This window comes from Drosophila serrata, unplaced genomic scaffold (genome assembly GCF_035046125.1).
Source record: "Drosophila serrata isolate PLE 108 unplaced genomic scaffold, ASM3504612v1 contig_359, whole genome shotgun sequence".
NCBI classification, from domain to species: Eukaryota; Metazoa; Arthropoda; class Insecta; order Diptera; family Drosophilidae; genus Drosophila; species Drosophila serrata.
The window spans coordinates 1,652,116-1,667,975 of record NW_028257257.1 but is presented as its reverse complement, the minus strand read 5'-3'; the positions used below and the strand labels follow the sequence as shown (position 1 = coordinate 1,667,975).

General features: G+C 44.9%; 1 protein-coding gene across 1 annotated transcript in view; it reads left to right on the top strand.

Moving 5' to 3' along the window:
* The first annotated feature begins 2,918 nt into the window (after positions 1-2,918).
* Positions 2,919-15,860, top strand: part of Dnah3 (dynein heavy chain 3, axonemal) — a 37,244-nt gene continuing 24,302 nt past the window's right edge. Inside the window, exons 1-22 of the mRNA XM_020954025.2 lie at positions 2,919-3,284; positions 3,435-4,187; positions 4,250-4,453; positions 5,849-5,890; positions 5,965-6,234; positions 6,316-6,470; positions 6,543-6,640; positions 6,700-6,847; positions 7,503-7,619; positions 8,404-8,570; positions 8,632-8,923; positions 8,980-9,399; positions 9,458-9,623; positions 9,691-9,905; positions 11,156-11,346; positions 11,524-11,708; positions 12,728-12,845; positions 12,951-13,098; positions 13,171-13,328; positions 13,720-13,786; positions 14,799-15,689; positions 15,751-15,855. Coding sequence (XP_020809684.2) covers positions 3,965-4,187; positions 4,250-4,453; positions 5,849-5,890; positions 5,965-6,234; positions 6,316-6,470; positions 6,543-6,640; positions 6,700-6,847; positions 7,503-7,619; positions 8,404-8,570; positions 8,632-8,923; positions 8,980-9,399; positions 9,458-9,623; positions 9,691-9,905; positions 11,156-11,346; positions 11,524-11,708; positions 12,728-12,845; positions 12,951-13,098; positions 13,171-13,328; positions 13,720-13,786; positions 14,799-15,689; positions 15,751-15,855 — 4,380 coding nt within the window. The 5' untranslated portion in view covers positions 2,919-3,284; positions 3,435-3,964. The remainder of the gene's footprint in view (positions 3,285-3,434; positions 4,188-4,249; positions 4,454-5,848; positions 5,891-5,964; positions 6,235-6,315; positions 6,471-6,542; positions 6,641-6,699; positions 6,848-7,502; positions 7,620-8,403; positions 8,571-8,631; positions 8,924-8,979; positions 9,400-9,457; positions 9,624-9,690; positions 9,906-11,155; positions 11,347-11,523; positions 11,709-12,727; positions 12,846-12,950; positions 13,099-13,170; positions 13,329-13,719; positions 13,787-14,798; positions 15,690-15,750; positions 15,856-15,860) is intronic.

Genomic DNA, 15,860 nt, shown 5'->3' with positions numbered 1-15,860 from the left:
ATCAGGAGCCAATGCCTATATATATTTGCAATGAATTTGCATTGATGATTGTTGACATTTAAAACAAATATGTATATATACACATATATATATATAAAGCAGACAGATTTCAGTATCCATTTTTTAGTGCCGCAAGGCAATGAGAGATGGGAAGGTGTTGCTGGTGTTGCAAATTGTTATGATTAATATGAACATGAGCTCTGGGCTGCCGACTTTTCATTATGGGCATTAAATTTTTGTACATTTTATTATTTAATTGAATTTCGCTTTAAATTTTTTTATTATCGCACTTTGGTGCAAAGCTAATTTATGATTGCTCAATGCGGCATGTAATTGCATACAAAAGCCTTTAATGATGGCCCATTCGATGGATCTCAGTGCCGGAATCTGCATCCGTATCTGATGAATGTATCTATGTGCGAGCAAAGCGATTGTATTTCACGATTGGTTTTTGTTTTCTTTTTTTTTTTCTGTGTTAACCACTTTGACATTCCTTAATTATATTCATTATTAATGATAACAATAAGCGAGCGCGCACGCTTGTCGCAATATTAGCGATAAAAGTTGATTAAATTTTAAGCGCAAACCAATAATTAACCAGCCATAAATATAGACGTGATTTAAGCTTGCTTTAAATCTCCCATCAGTTCTATCTGTATCTTATGCCGCTCCTGATCTCTTCCCCTTGGGGCGTGGAACCAATTAGCGAGCGGGAATTAAGTGCTCATCAGACGTCGTCTGTCCAGGCGGCTTAAGTCATCGGCGGCGGCGTCGTCATCCTCCCATCTCCCATCTCCCACCACTGTCCATGCCGATCCCAAGCCCAATGTCAATCCCTAACCCATTCCCCGGCCATGCATAATAGAGCCAACACAAATTAGTCAAACGCTGGGCAAACTTAGCAGACTGGATGCCGGGCTCTCCCTGTCTTCCTGGGATGCCTGGCGTGACGCTCGTAAACAGAGCTGCAAATGCGTCGCAACATGCACGGGACCCATTTTGGAGAGGACACCACCAGACGACAGTTGGATCCAGGGAGGACTCTTGTGGCAGGAGGAGGCAGCCAGTTCGCTGGCAATTGTAACTCCCAGTTTGGTCGCACGATTAATCGTCGTTGCAAATTGTTGGCACGTTTTCAATTGACAACAGAGAGTGCGTTGCCTGCACGGCAGCGTCAACCCCTAATTTGCACTATGACCCCAACCCCTACAGACCCCTCTACCCATCCTCCTGAACACTCATTCCCATCATCCCTTTCCCTGGCCCACCCCACAGCCACCTCATCATCAGGACCGTGGGTTTGCGTGTAAATCACACGGTGTTTGCTCTCGCTCCTGTTGCATCTTTTACGTGCGTCGTCCTTTATCCACCTTGCCAGATATTGCCTGGAGTCACCCGCCCCCTGGATGGACCTCCTTTCACGTGTGACAGGCCGTTTTAAAACGCCGACCACGACGCCTCTGTCGTTTATTTTGAATGTAATTTTTCAAGTCGCGACGTCTTCCAGCAATGCCCATTAATCACATGGACAAAATGCGATTCGCCATGCCAACAATTTGCAAGGAAAAAAAGCAAGAATTGAGACGAATAAACAATGGGGAAAGAAGGGAAAAAAAACCTACGCCTTGACGAGGCAATTCTTTAATTATACTCTATAGGAAAAAGTTCATAAAACTTTAAAGAAATGTATATAGAATATTTATTGAGTATATTCTACATACATTTCTTTAAAGTGAAATATCATACTAAAGTAACTTAAACTACAATTAAAGTTTTAGTAATTGTTACTTCTTGGATTTTCGTTTATAAATTCTTATATTTTCCTTACAAGCTTACACACATTTATCATTCAATTTGTAATATTCCCAAAATAAAACATAAATCCTGTGTAAAAACTAAATCAAGACAGAACCGATCATCTCAAAAAGAATCGCATAAAGTTTTCATCTTTTCCATTTACTGCAGGCATTGATTTATTTCCTGTTTTTTTTCCTGGAAAGATTTATATGCCTTCTTTTGTGTTCATATCCAATTTCATACTTCCCTGACACCCAGTCGGAAAACTTGCTCCCCGCCCGAAAGTTAAGCTTCTTAGGGTATGATTGGATTCGACTTATTTCCGTTCCGGTGAAAAGTGTTGCATACTCGCAGGCTGGAAATGATGCTGCTCCGACTCCGGACTTTTGTTGCTGCTCGTTGACTTCGTTAATAATGATGTTGTGCCGCCCATTCCGCCGCCCCCTTTGGAGTATATTCAGCAACGAGGTCACGTGACTGACAGCCGTCGCATTACGGCCCTTTGTTTGTCCGGAGAACGGAGTTCCAACCCTGCCACACTGCCAAAGGGCCAATGACAAACTAAATGCAATTTGATGCGTGTCATGCCCCCAGAATCCCAGGATTGGACTGGCATGGGAGAGGGAGGGAGAGTCGAAAATGCGTGGTAATCATTATTTGTGACAATTGACGAGGCAAATCAATTTTTTATTAGTGAGCTAAGCCAAGATCAGGTTTAGTCCTAAGCCGCTGCCCGCTGTTGTGTCAGTTAATAAATATTTGTCACGCATGGCTTTGGATGCACTGCAGCCAGAGGCCAAGCTCCCAGGAGGACCTGTCCTACGATGCAGACACCTGCATAGCATTGCTAGGGCAGTGCGCTTAGGCACGTGACAGGCGTGAACCGGATGACCTGGTTACTGGCCTCCACTGCATGCCCAGCTATTCCCACGACTTGTCACTTCTCTCACACACGACGAAGACTATATCCCTTCACATATGCCGTTGTGGCAGCCGTAATGTTGGTCAAAGTTGAATGCCTTTGACTGGAAATACCACAAAGGTAAGGCCACGCTGCCACAGTTGCCCGTTAATCAAATTTCCAATTAATTTACCACAATTAATTGTTGCGCTAATTGCAGATTCCGAGGCCCAGGACAGTAGCAGAGCATCTTTAGTTAAGGCAAAGTGCAATTGGATCTCTGCTTAATAACCTTTTGAGCGGACAAAACCTATTTGAGGGAGCCCTCTGAATATGCCAGTATTATTATTTTCCATCATTGTCAACATATAATCAGGTTCGATGACGAGTCCTGCTCCTGATGCTGCTCCTTTTGCCAGACAGATGGGATAATAAATAGACAGAATGCCAGCAGGAGCTGCAGGAGGAATGGCACTAGGACCAGCTTTTATGCAGTTGTAGCGCTTTTATTGAAAAATGTGTGCACAATTCGAGAAAAGCTGCCGCCGCGTTACCTTGTCTGGTGATGCACAAGAAGAAAATATCTGTAAGTTACCATATTTCCCTGTGTATTTTATTTTAAGAGGTTTTAGAGGGTATAGTCTTATGCCTAGAAGGGATTTTTTTATACTTTCCAAGCACTTTTTTCTAGTTGTATTAAGAACGCCTTTCTAATTCCACTCTTTATTTTTCTTAGTACAGTTGCAGTTGGAGCCATGGAAGCCAGCCGAGGACTCAGACACAAATATCAAATATTATCGAGCAGCCAGCGAGCACGTTGAAAGGCGAGCTATTGACGGACGGAGTGACGGGGGTGTGTCTCCTCCACAGTACAGCTTTTGCCAGCCGGTCCTGGTTGCCCGGGTTACACGTACGCCTCCTGTTCCCATCCCGCCCCATAGCCCTAGGTTGCCATGGCCATGCCCATTGCCTGGGTCTCGACTTTGTTTGTAAACATTTCACGTCCATCGCTGGACCCACAAATATTTCGCTCCTACTGCTGCCTGCCTGACTGTGTAAACTTTTGGCATTTGAGCTCCCGTTTTTTGTTTTTCTGCTCCTATTTTCCAAGGGGCGAGAAAAGTGTGCCCCGCCGCACTGAGTGAAACAAATGAGAGCAGACTAGAAAATCGTGTTTCGTTGTGTTTTGTGGGTTTGAATACGGATTCGGCAGCACAGCAAACACTCAAACGCACACTCACCAGTTGTCAAACCTATGTACCCAGCATGCAAAAGAAGGTTGCGCCCGAGCGTCGTCCGTACTGCGATCCGCGACTGCAGGATGACAAGGTGAGGCGGCGGCGAACCCTCCATCTGCACCGAGCTAGTCCCCCGCAGAAAAAGAAGGGCGAGACCCGCCAGCTGAACGACTGTCCCTTCTTCAACCTGAGCTATGGCTTCGATCAGTTGCCCCTGGACCCAGTCAAGGAGTTCCTGCAGGAGAAAATATGTGAGTTTTTCCCAAGTTAAAAAGAAAGTAAATTACAAATTATATATTTATACTCTACACAGCTCATATGCAGAATGACAAAATTGTGGGCCGCTGCAACCGAGAGTTCGATTTCCACACCTACGACCTGGATAATGTGAAGGAGCAGTACGACGAGTGCGACGATGACAGCCTGCAGGAGCTGCAGCTGGAGGATATTGATATGCCAAAGGAGTTTAATATGCTGCGCGATGCCAAGGATCACACATACAACTTCGATTCCACGGGTGAGTAGGGAGAGTGGAGAGGGGCCAACCACAGCTAAGGCTAGCAATTAAATGGAACAGCATTTACGCATTATCCCAGGTGGAGGGACTGGGACTGGTAATAGAATGGGTTGCGGGAAACACCCAACAAATTTGCCAGACATTTTGTGTTATTCAATGAGTGAGAACTTTACCGCAAAAACATAACACTTAATACTTTATTAAATGCGAAAACATGCCCCGACCGGAGCTGCTGCTCCCTCTCCCACGCCCAACTCCTCCAAGCTTCTCCTGGGCAACTGCCTTCCTACGCTCCCGCTGCGCAGCTCGTTGGAAAATTGTTCACCTGTAAACATAAAAATTCCAAACATTATCCCTTTAACATAAAATTTTATAACCGAAATGAGAGGAGAGCAAAAAAAAGGTAAAACCGAAAAACAAATGCGTATGACATTTATTTGAATATCCTCTGGGAGAGCAGCGAAGGGACCAAGGACGAGCAGGAGGAGCGTGGCACAGAACCAAGGGCGGGTCGACTGACTCTACAACATGTTTATCATAGTGTTTTATTTAGCATTTACATGGAACATTTTTATGTTTCTGGTTTTCTCTTTTTTTATTCTGTACTCTTTTGGGGCAAGCAGGTGAAAAGACTTAGTAAGTTTGCAGGAATTGTTAATTTAATACTCATATAATAACATATATATATAACAATATTAGTATATTAAATAAGCTTTTAAAGTTAGATCTATATTTCGAAAATGTGTAATAATTATAATTCAATTATTTCCTAATAGAAAGGGAAACTCATCTTCGCATATATTTTCGCCCAAAAAAATCGATTTACCCTTTTGTCCCCGACTTCTATCACTAGTTTGTGATAAAAATGTTTCATTTTTGTGTCTAGTTTTTTAATATTTACTGCCAGGAATGGATGCTTCTCCCTGCAGAGCGGTCGGGGGACTAATAAGGGATCCGGGTTACACAATAGCGTAAAAGCCATGTGTTGCCGATAGACATTAGCATGAAAATGTAACAAATAAAGCAATGAAACACTGCATTGGACTGCCCACACCTCCCCCTGAGGGAATTTCCTTTGTAAAGGCTCCAAATGGAAATTAATTTCAGTTTAATCATTTAAAAATCGAACTTTGCCGCTGTGTGACTTTTATTTAAAACAATTTCATGTTGCACAAACAAGCTTATTTGCACGACTCCTCTCAGTGCGAGAGGTGAAAGTCATCCGAAAAAAATCAAATTTGCAAAGTGCAGACAGACTCACATGTCACACACTCCCCCTCCCACATATTGAGTTCGTGGAAAAATATTAAATGCGATTTTCAATTTCATTTTTTTCGCATTATTTTTTACCATTGGTTTGCTTTTTATTTGTTTGTTCTGCTTTTTTGCTTGCAGCTTGTAATCAATTTCCCTGGATTGACAAATGGATGACTGGCGGTAATAAATAAAATGTTCATATTTACTCAGCGTACATTATTAAAAATTTGACACCCTCTCGAACCGACTGACAGTGCGGCCCAGCGAGCAGGAAATCTATGAAATGACCAGCCAGCTGCTGGACATGTACTGCCAACGGCGTGTGCGAGTCTTCTACCCCGGCTGTGGCACCAGCTCCTCCCTGTGGACCAACCAGCTCCGGCGCCAGCATGGATCGCCATCGGAACTGATCGGTGCATATCGAACACCCACGGCCCGGCATCTGCGAGTCAATAATCTGCAGCCTGTTCGCAAGAAGAAAAAGTTTACGGTCGGGGATCACTATGCATTCCGAACGCCACAGGGTAAGAGTTTGTCCAATTATCCTTTAATTATCTCATTAAGAGCTAGTAAATATATAAATCTTTTTTAATTATTTCTCACAGAATGCCGGAACGAACTAATACGAGTGGGCAAGATAATTGATGAACTGATTGAGCCTGTGCTCGAGGAAGCCCAGCAAACGATAGGCCACGGACTTATCAATACTGTCAAAAAGCGGTCACAATGTAAGGCCAAATCCGCGTTATTTATTGAAACGGTGAGTTTGGCTTGTTTCTTCTCTTAGTTTTACTTTACTTCACAATTCAAATCGTATATCTTTTATATTTAGAAAAAGAATCCTTGCGCTGATAGCAACAAGTTTTTCAATCGTAGGGATTTTTCATCGAATAAGAAGTTCCTCCTCTGTCTTAGGAAAATGGAATCCACGTGAGTGTAACCCAATGACCAGTTGACATAAAATTAATATCGATTATCCCTTATGGCAGACGCGTTCAGTATCTGGTGCCTCTGCTGCCCGAGGATCCGGAGGATCAGAAGGAAAGAAAGCTGGCGATTTACCAGAAAGAGCGCTCAGAAGCCGAGGCTGTTTTTACCCCAAAGATACAAAAGCGCTACCAGTGTTTGCTCAAAAGCGTAAGTCTCGCCGGGTATAGTCTGTTATGGGTGTAACATACTGCTCCAGGTGGTCCTGGTCCACGTGTCGCAAAGCGATTCTGAATTATGCAACTGACCAAACATATGCTAAGCGAAGGGAGTCGGGGGAATGAAAAATGAAAGCCAAATACCCAGCCGCAATGACTCCCTGACCGTAAGACCATAAAAAACCCATCAAAAGTGAGCACCAGCGACGGGCGTAAATAAATTTTATCGTTGACTCCTCCGACGCTCTCGCTTCTGCTCACGCTCATCCTTCAGCTTCTGCTCCTGCTCCTGCTCTCTTGTCCATGTCCGTGTCTGTAGCCATATCTGTGTCCCCTCTCCGTGTCCGAGGCGTACATAAAAAATGATAATAATAAACTCCATACAAAGTAAACATGTGTGCGTGAGCGTGCGAGTAAATTAAGCTGCGTTGGCTTTGGGGGAACGTGCTTATAAAAATTATATAATTCATACCTCGTAAATATTATGGTCTTGGGGGGCGTGGTCAGAGTTATGAATAACGTGATTAGTTGTTAAAAAAAAGAAACGGGAAATAAAATAAAATAAAACCGCTTGGGTGTGCCGTGAATCACACCCCGTTTAATGGTTATATATATCCATCTCATCATATTCCTTATCTCCTTTACAGATGTCCATAGTGCAGCTGGCAACCTATCCTTCGCATCTGATACGCAGAGCCTTCAGGCGCATCGATCCCCGCAGGGCTATGCTAAAGGATGCCTACAGGTTTATATTACAGGAGGAGGTGAGTCCTTTTTACAAATTTATGTTTAATAGTCCATAAATAGCAGCAAAAATGCACTTTTGTTATTCCGAATTTCCGATTTAAAATCTTGAGCCCTTTTTTTTTGCTTAAAATTCAAATTGTATAAACTGTGCAGGCTATTTGTTTAATCGTGATATTATTATAGATTATGCTCTGCTAGCAGACTCCTTGCATTTCTACTATTCATTTGCCAAGTTTCATATTCCCGATTTGTCTTAAATATTCAAGAATATAACATACACAGCTCCTTTGGATAGGAAGAGTTTCAGTCTGTCTTAGTCAGAGCGTCGACATTATTAGTAAACTTAACTGGCGCTCATCTGAAGCTGGATCAGAATTTGGCGGAAGTTTTGCGAAAAAGTTTGCCGGCAGTGCGAGCATATTAAACATGCTCCCAAAGATTGCCCTGGGTATGGAAGGAGGAGAGAGGGAGGGAGCAGGTATTGCTGGGATGACAAGTGACGGGGCGCGTGTTGATGTTTTGACGTGAGCGCCAAACAAACTTTGGCAGGGATTTAAGCTCAAGCACTTGCCATCAGCACCGGCAAATCAGTGCCGGCAAAGGCGGCTTAATGAGCAGCTGAAGATGTTCCATGTTAACTCCACCTCCAACTCCTCCTCCTGCTGAGCTGGGCCACCCCAAAAACTAGTTGAAATCGCCCGGAGGAGCGCCAGCAAAGTTTATGCCACCTGTCGTCCCCTTTTCACCACTGAACCACCATCACTCCTCGTTTATTCCTTGTGTCTAATCAACTCATTACAGAAAGATTGGCCCAAACTGCCGCCAGAAGTTATATTAATGGATTATCTGTTCGTTGGCGACCGTGGCGTGCATCAGAGCTTTGCCATTCTCATCATCGTGTGCCTCATCGATTTGCAGGAGGATTTTCGTCATTACGTTAAGCGCGCCTTTCTGAACTATCTCCTAAGGTGAGAGATAGATTTCTTTGATCTTTAGCTACAAGTTTTTCTTATCTCAATTACTTGGCAGTTCCAATATGGAGCGAAAGCGTCTGCAGTTGGAGCCGGAACCTCCTGCCTTTCCCACTTTCCCCAACAGTCAGCCTGTGCCCTGGCGATCGAATCTGTTGCTTGCCAAGAGTCGCATTGGCGAGGTTCTCATGATAACACATCCCGTTGTCCAGGCTGTAAACCGGCTATGGAACGATCTATATGCAGATCTGGTAGTGGTAGACCTAGGACAGCTGCTGCTGGCTCAGCGGCCCCTGGACGCAGACACTGTGAAGGCTTTTATCCAAAAGAGTTGTGCCGAAGTTCGCGATGTAAGTAAAGGTAATCATACTAACATAACACCTATAAAAAATAATCTCTCCGATAGTTACTCCTCACTGATTGGCTGCCGCGCTGCGCTGATTTAGTGAACGAGATGCGTGGCACCTGGAAAGACTTGGTTCCCATGTCGGGCAAGTATGGCGGCCGGGCGGCCATACTCTTTCGCTGCATCCACTCGGCGATGTCGCGCAACCTCCAAAGTCTGATTAGCAAGAGCATCAACTATCTGTTTAAGGTTCTGTGTTCGTATAAGGATGGCAACAGCATCGACCAGTACTCCATGTTCGATTCGAAGCTCAAGCGGATTCCCCTGATGACACTGATAGCCTCGGTGGTGGGAGCTCACTTCGACCATGACCCCATAGACATGGGACCGGGGATTAGGCCAGCCACAAATATATATGTTTTCGATGATGACGATGCTGATCCCTTCCAACAGCCGCAGACCAATGTGTTTTCAGAGAATGTAAGTGATATATGTATATTCTTGGAAGTAATTATTTATTTATGAACTCTCTCTGCAGCTTCCCGACTTGGATGATGTGGCTCAGTTTGAGCTGGATCACACCCACAAGCTGTACATATATCCTTATATGCAGGAACTGCCGCGCCTTTTTGTCGCGCACTTTAAGAGCATCTTGGCTGTGGGGCAAGACATTCCCCGCCTCGAGTACATCATGTCCGGAGGTGGTAAGTTGCACTCTTAAGAATTATAATGATAAATGTAATTGAATTAGTGAATTTACACAAAATATAGACCCCGAAACGCAGGGATTCCTTTACTATATCGACGAAGACCACACGGACTTTGTTGAGCTCTGCGATAAAGTTGAACAGATCGTCAGGTGCAACTGGCGTGGAGTGCATGTGTATCTGAAGCCCATCTACAAGTACTACTTTGGACTTTTCCAGAGGTTGATCATGCCGCTGGTGGAGAAGGTCTGGACGGAAAACATCCTGCCCGAATTGGGGGTGAGTGAGTGAGCCCCTGAGGCTCGGCGGGCTTTGGCTGCGTCTCGCCTTGAAATGGGATTTAATTATTTATTTCGATTTGATTACGCGCAATGATGCGTAGAATTAACATAAAATTTCATTATGCAATATTAATAGACCGCTGACAGACGACAGACAGACCAACTGACAGGGTTGGTAGAGAGGGAGTGCTACTGCTGGCAAAGTGCCTGGCAATTTGTGTAATTTGACAAGTTCCACCTTGTCTGAATCCCGGGATTATAGCGCCTGCAAAACAGGGCTCCGCCCCAAACACTGCTCCTCCTACCGATTTCCCATCGCCTGTTGTTGATTTCTGACAGTTTGTTGGATATGTGCAATGTTTAATTAGACGCTGTTTGGCTTCGCAGCCTGTTGATTGTGCGATTCTCGTCATGTCACCGTACTTGCCCAACTCATACGCTCAATTTACGCCGAACGTCACCTCAAACCCGGTATAGTTGCCACTCCCCGCCGTTCCACTGAAACTTTTCAGTTCGCATTCATTAAGTTTTATGAAACGACCAGCAATTTCCTCTCTTCTCTCACTCGATTCGTTCGATTCGGTTTGGCTTGGCTTTTTTTGTGCAATTTATATAAAATAAAAATTACTTCCGACTGCGTATGCTGCCTGCTGCCTGTCGATGCATGAAATGCAACCAGCTTCCATATCGGATGCAGTGGCGGAGGCATATGTGTATTGAAAAGGGGTTCGGTTGCCAGCCTCCAAGGGACTCAACATGTTCGATTTCCAACATTGCAAAATCCTAATTAGAAAACAACAAGCAGTGCGATTGAGGTTCTTTGTAAACATGTTCATTTGTTGATATTTGATATGGTTTTATAACCAAAATATAGTCTATATTAATTACCATTTCCATTTTGTTAAGGAGTTTAAATGATTTTGTAGCTTTAATTCCATTTCACTAGTTAATTTAATACATTTAATTTACCGAATGCAAAACTTCACAAATTGATTATACAGTCTGTAGAAAATCCTATACATTTCAGTTGTAATATAATTACAAAATGAATTCAACTGAACATTAATTGAATGTGTAAAAATAAGAGTACAAAGTAAAGGATATATTTCTATTTAAAATGCCTTCAAATAGAGAGTTTATTCGGTGGTTTTAAATTTACAAATAGAATTAGAACTAGAAATGTTGCAATAGAAAATCCCTTAATAAATCCCCTTTCTCCACGTTCCACCTCTGAATGCAAACCTATAGCTCGTCCAGGAGCTGCTGAAAAAACTTCAGGCCGTGAGCGATACGACCTATTATCTGCGCGATTTCATTCCGCTCAACCTGTTCATGCTGGATAATCGGCACGTGAAGCTATCGCTGCGGATGTATGTGCGCGAAATCTACGATTTCATAATTGATTTTTACAAAGCCCTCAATTGGAACGAGAATCGAGCGTAAGTAGCCCAGAAGCGGGAGCCGGCAGGGGGCACTGATTGCATCAGCTAAATGAAGTGCGAGCTGCTCTTTCACTTAACTTTTATGCTGACTGCCTGTGACTCCTCATAGATAACTCTCCCATACACACACGATGCCTGATTTCGTTTCATTTTTTTCTGCTTCTGCCACTTCAGCATATGCGAGGAACTGGAGGAGATGTCGATGAAGGCCGGCGAGCGGCCGGAGGAGACGCCCGAGGTGGTGGCCCTGCAGAACTACATCAACGAGTGCCGAGAGATGCGCATATTCGCCATCAAGGATGAAATCAAGAACGTGTTGAAGCGCGTCGTCTTCCTGCTGACACACACCTACCTGTCCAGTGAGTGATGCAATTGGCTTGGTCAGGAGGAGCATGTCCTGCCCGTCGGTCCGTCGTCCTGTCCCTTCCGCTGTTTGTGCAGCTGGTCAGTCGAGCTCTTTCTACTTCGATTCTGGCCGAAACCAAGGCAAACACAGGGCAAAAAATAATGGGGTCTGAAGTGCACAATTTATTTATTTGCTGTAAAGAACTTTAAACGGAAAAGCTTTATTTTAGAACTTCTAGTTCCGGCTAGGAGTTCAAAATTGGTTCTTGACTGTTGAACCTACGATCACAATTTTAACTTTATAATCTCCTCCCTCAGACCCCTTAAATTTTTTCTCTCTGTGCATTTAGTGTGTTTGCTTTCCACAGTGTTTGGTTTGTGGAGGAAAAGGGAAAGGAAAGGGACTAGTGAACGGGCGGCGGCAGGAAGGCAGGAAGTGCAGTCTCGCTTAACATAATTAACCTCAACTAACAAGCTGAGTCTACTAATTGGTTTTATAATTACTTGCGGTGAGATACCAAACATTGAGCTCCGCTAAAACCCCGAAAATGCAACTTAATGAGCTTAACAAATTCATGAATGTGTGAAAGTTGCTTTGACAACCGACAACCGGCAAGTGCAGATGCTTCGCCAGAGACAATAGCGAGTTATCGTCAAGTGTCATCTGTGTGTGGGAGTGTGTATCTTTCGAATAGCTACAATGTGTGCTTCAGGCCCTCCGAATCCGTATCTGTATCTGTAGCTGTAGCTGTAGATGTATCTGTATGTATATCTGTCTGTTTGCCTGTCCGTCCGTCGTGTGTGGCTTTGTCACACCAAATACTCACGGATACAGCTTGTCAGGGAACAAAGATACTCCTACTCGCACTTGTACTCGTCCTGGTAGTCGAATAATTAATTAGTTTGTCCCGAAAAAAGGGAGGACTCCAGCGCAAGCCAATTAATTAAGAGTTAAGCGCAGTTAATTAGCAGTGCGTACAATCGAGAGTCATCTCGTCTAGTCATGTGGACCCTCACTCCCATTTATCCGCAGGCGACGAGCTCCATCTCAACTCGCGCACATTCATACTGCCCGGGGAACTGGAGGAGGTCCTGGATCTTAGCGCCGCCCGTCTATCGGTGGTGCGTGATAATCTGGAGCTGGCCCTGCGGTAAGTGTGTGATGCAGATTAGACCCGGAACAACCGAAAACAGATCCCCAGAAGATACTAAGCCGACATCTCTTTGTCTTCTCCTTTCCATTCCGTTTCATGCAGCGAGCGTCGCATGGAGTTCGAGAAGCTGCTGGCCCAGGAGAAGCGAACGATGGACGGCTTTCGCATACGGGAAATCCGGGATGTGCTCACGCTGGAGGAGCTCAAGGAGCGTGTGGATACGGTCGATTTGCTCTTCACCACCATTGAGGTGAGGGATTACCTCTAATTTGCTGCTATTTAAGCTTCAAGATTGAGATTTTAAGATATGGTTTCCCTATAGAATCTCAGCCGCGAGGCAAAGGCTATTAATACGGAGGAGACGCTGCTTCAAATCGATGTATCCGCCTTTCCACTGCTGGCTGAGATCATTGAGAAAATGGAGCCCATCGAGAAGCTGTGGAAGACGTCGTACGAATTCGAAAAGGATTATCTCATTTGGTAAGCAGGCAGGGGGGCCATCGCTTAAGCCCCTTGCAATTATACTTCTGTCAGCCTGAGGGGCATGGGAGAGAGAGGAGAAGTCAGCAGTGTGTGACACTTCCTGGGGGGGGGGAGGGCGCCGGTAAAGGAATATTCCAAATTGAAATGGCACCGGTCCGGCAGTCGTTTCCATTGACATTGCTGCACGCAAATCCCAATACCAATCGTAGTGGCCCCTCACTTAATTCCCAGCCCCAGTGCGAATTCCAGCAGAAAATTCAGTTGAGTGGTCCGCTTATGATGAGGCCACTCCTGCCGCTCCTGCTCCTACTCCTACTCCTGATGCTCCTTCTGGCCAACTTTCTTTTTTCGTGTATTTCTATTTACATCTCTCCTCTGGTGCTTTCAGGATGTTCGAGCGCTTCGAATGCCTTAATGCGGATGGCGTGCGGGAGCAAGTGGAGAATATGCACAAGGTAAGTAGTTGCAAAGTCGGAAGTTGTCATTCCAGCACTGGCCCAGGCACAACCACCGGAGGAGCAGCAGCAGCAGCAGCAGGAGGAGCAGCTCCCCTTGCTGGCGGAAATAAAAACGAGCAACGACCGACAAAGTTTGAGCTGTTGTCGGATTTCTCCTGCTCAACTGCCCATGCATGGCTCCTCTACCAGTGCTCCTCTTTGTCCTCCTCCTGCTCGATCTCTGTTCGGTTCGGTGTCTGTCTGTAAGCCAATGTAGCAACTAAAATGCAACTAAAAACCTCAAGCCACCTAGAGCGGCAATAGTAGTAGCCACCAGTCCTGGTAGTAGTAGTCAGCAAGGGACAACCAACAACTGGCTGTAAAAAGAAAGTTCCACTTGGCAGCCGAAAAGTATGCATGGAAAAAATGCCCAACATATTTGGCAACGGAGGAGACCCCTCTGGGGTCAGCTGGGAAGCCGTTTGGAGCCACGCAAAAAAGAAGCTACAACAAAAATAGTAAAAAAAAACCAGCACAAAGGCGCAAAGGGAAAGTCAGTTGAATTGAATTTTTCGGCACAGCTGAAGCGGCAAAGTGGGGACACAACAGTTCCCCAAAAAAATTTAGGAATATCCTATAACGAAGTTGAGAATACCCTCTAGCAAATGGAATTTATTTTAACTGTAGAGGTTTTTGAATAGCTTTCTATATATTTTGCCCTAAGACAATGGGGGGAAATAATTCATATTTCAAGGGGACTTCTTTCCTCTAAATGTTTTCCCAAATGTATAAACTTAAGAGAATGCCAACAAGCTCAAGAAGCTCGATAAGTACCCTGTTTTGTAAGGATTTTAAAGTCCCTTGACATATAAAAGGGAATCCCATTGCAGTGTTTCTATATATTTCTTTCGCAAAGAAGGTATCCAATCAAAGAACATCTAATTAATTGCATTTCAGCAGCATTACCTTAAAACTTGCAGTGGTTCCATAGATGACTTTAACCTCTATGTCTTACCTATCTTCTCCATAGATAATGTACAAGCTGTCCCGGCAACTGGCTTACAATCCGGTGGCCAAGCGAGCAGCCGAGCAGATGCGCATGAAGATCGAGAAGTTCCGCGTGTATCTGCCCGTGCTGGACTCGATCTGCAGGCATGGCTTGGAGAAGAGGCACTGGGATCAGATATCCAAGATACTGGGACGTAAGGTCAACCCGAAGCTCTTCCCCACGCTTAAGGACATGATCGATGTGGATATTATGAGCATTTTGCCGCAGCTAGAGGAGATCGCGAATGCCGCTGGCAAGGAGTACGATTTGAATAATGGACTGAGGATCATGCAGGCAGACTGGAAGGACGTGATGTTCGATGTGCTGCAGTATCGCGACTCGGACACGCACATCCTGGCCAGCCTGGATGATATTCAGACGCTGCTGGATGACCATATAATGCGAACACAGGCTATGAAGCGCTCGCCATTCATTGTGGCCCTCGGGTCCAAGGCTGATGACTGGGAGGCTCGTCTGCTGCTCATCCAGAACATTATCGATGCCTGGACGCAGGTGCAGATCACCTGGATGTACCTAGAGCCGATTTTCAGCAGCGAGGACATTATGCGACAGATGCCGCTTGAGGGACGTAACTTCAAGGCAGTGGACAAGCTTTGGCGTAAGATCATGAAGCATACACTAAAGGATCAACATGTGATGGCGGCCACCGATTATCCGGACATGCTGGAGATCTTCACCAAGGCCATTGAGGATCTAGAGACGGTACAGAAGGGTCTAAACACGTATCTGGAGCAGAAGCGTCTTTTCTTTGCGCGCTTCTTCTTCTTGTCCAACGATGAACTGCTGGAAATTCTATCAGAAACCAAGGATCCGATGAGGGTACAGCCGCATTTGAGGAAGTGCTTTGAAGGAGTGAGCCCCCTTAATTCAAAGCCAAATTGAGACTGCGCTATAATCTTAAATCCCCCTACAGATTGGCACTTTGAACTTTGACGAGAATATGGAGATCACCGAGATGATTAGCGACGAGGAGGAGCGCGTGGCACTGGTGCGAAAAATCAATCCTCAGCTGGCCAATGTAAG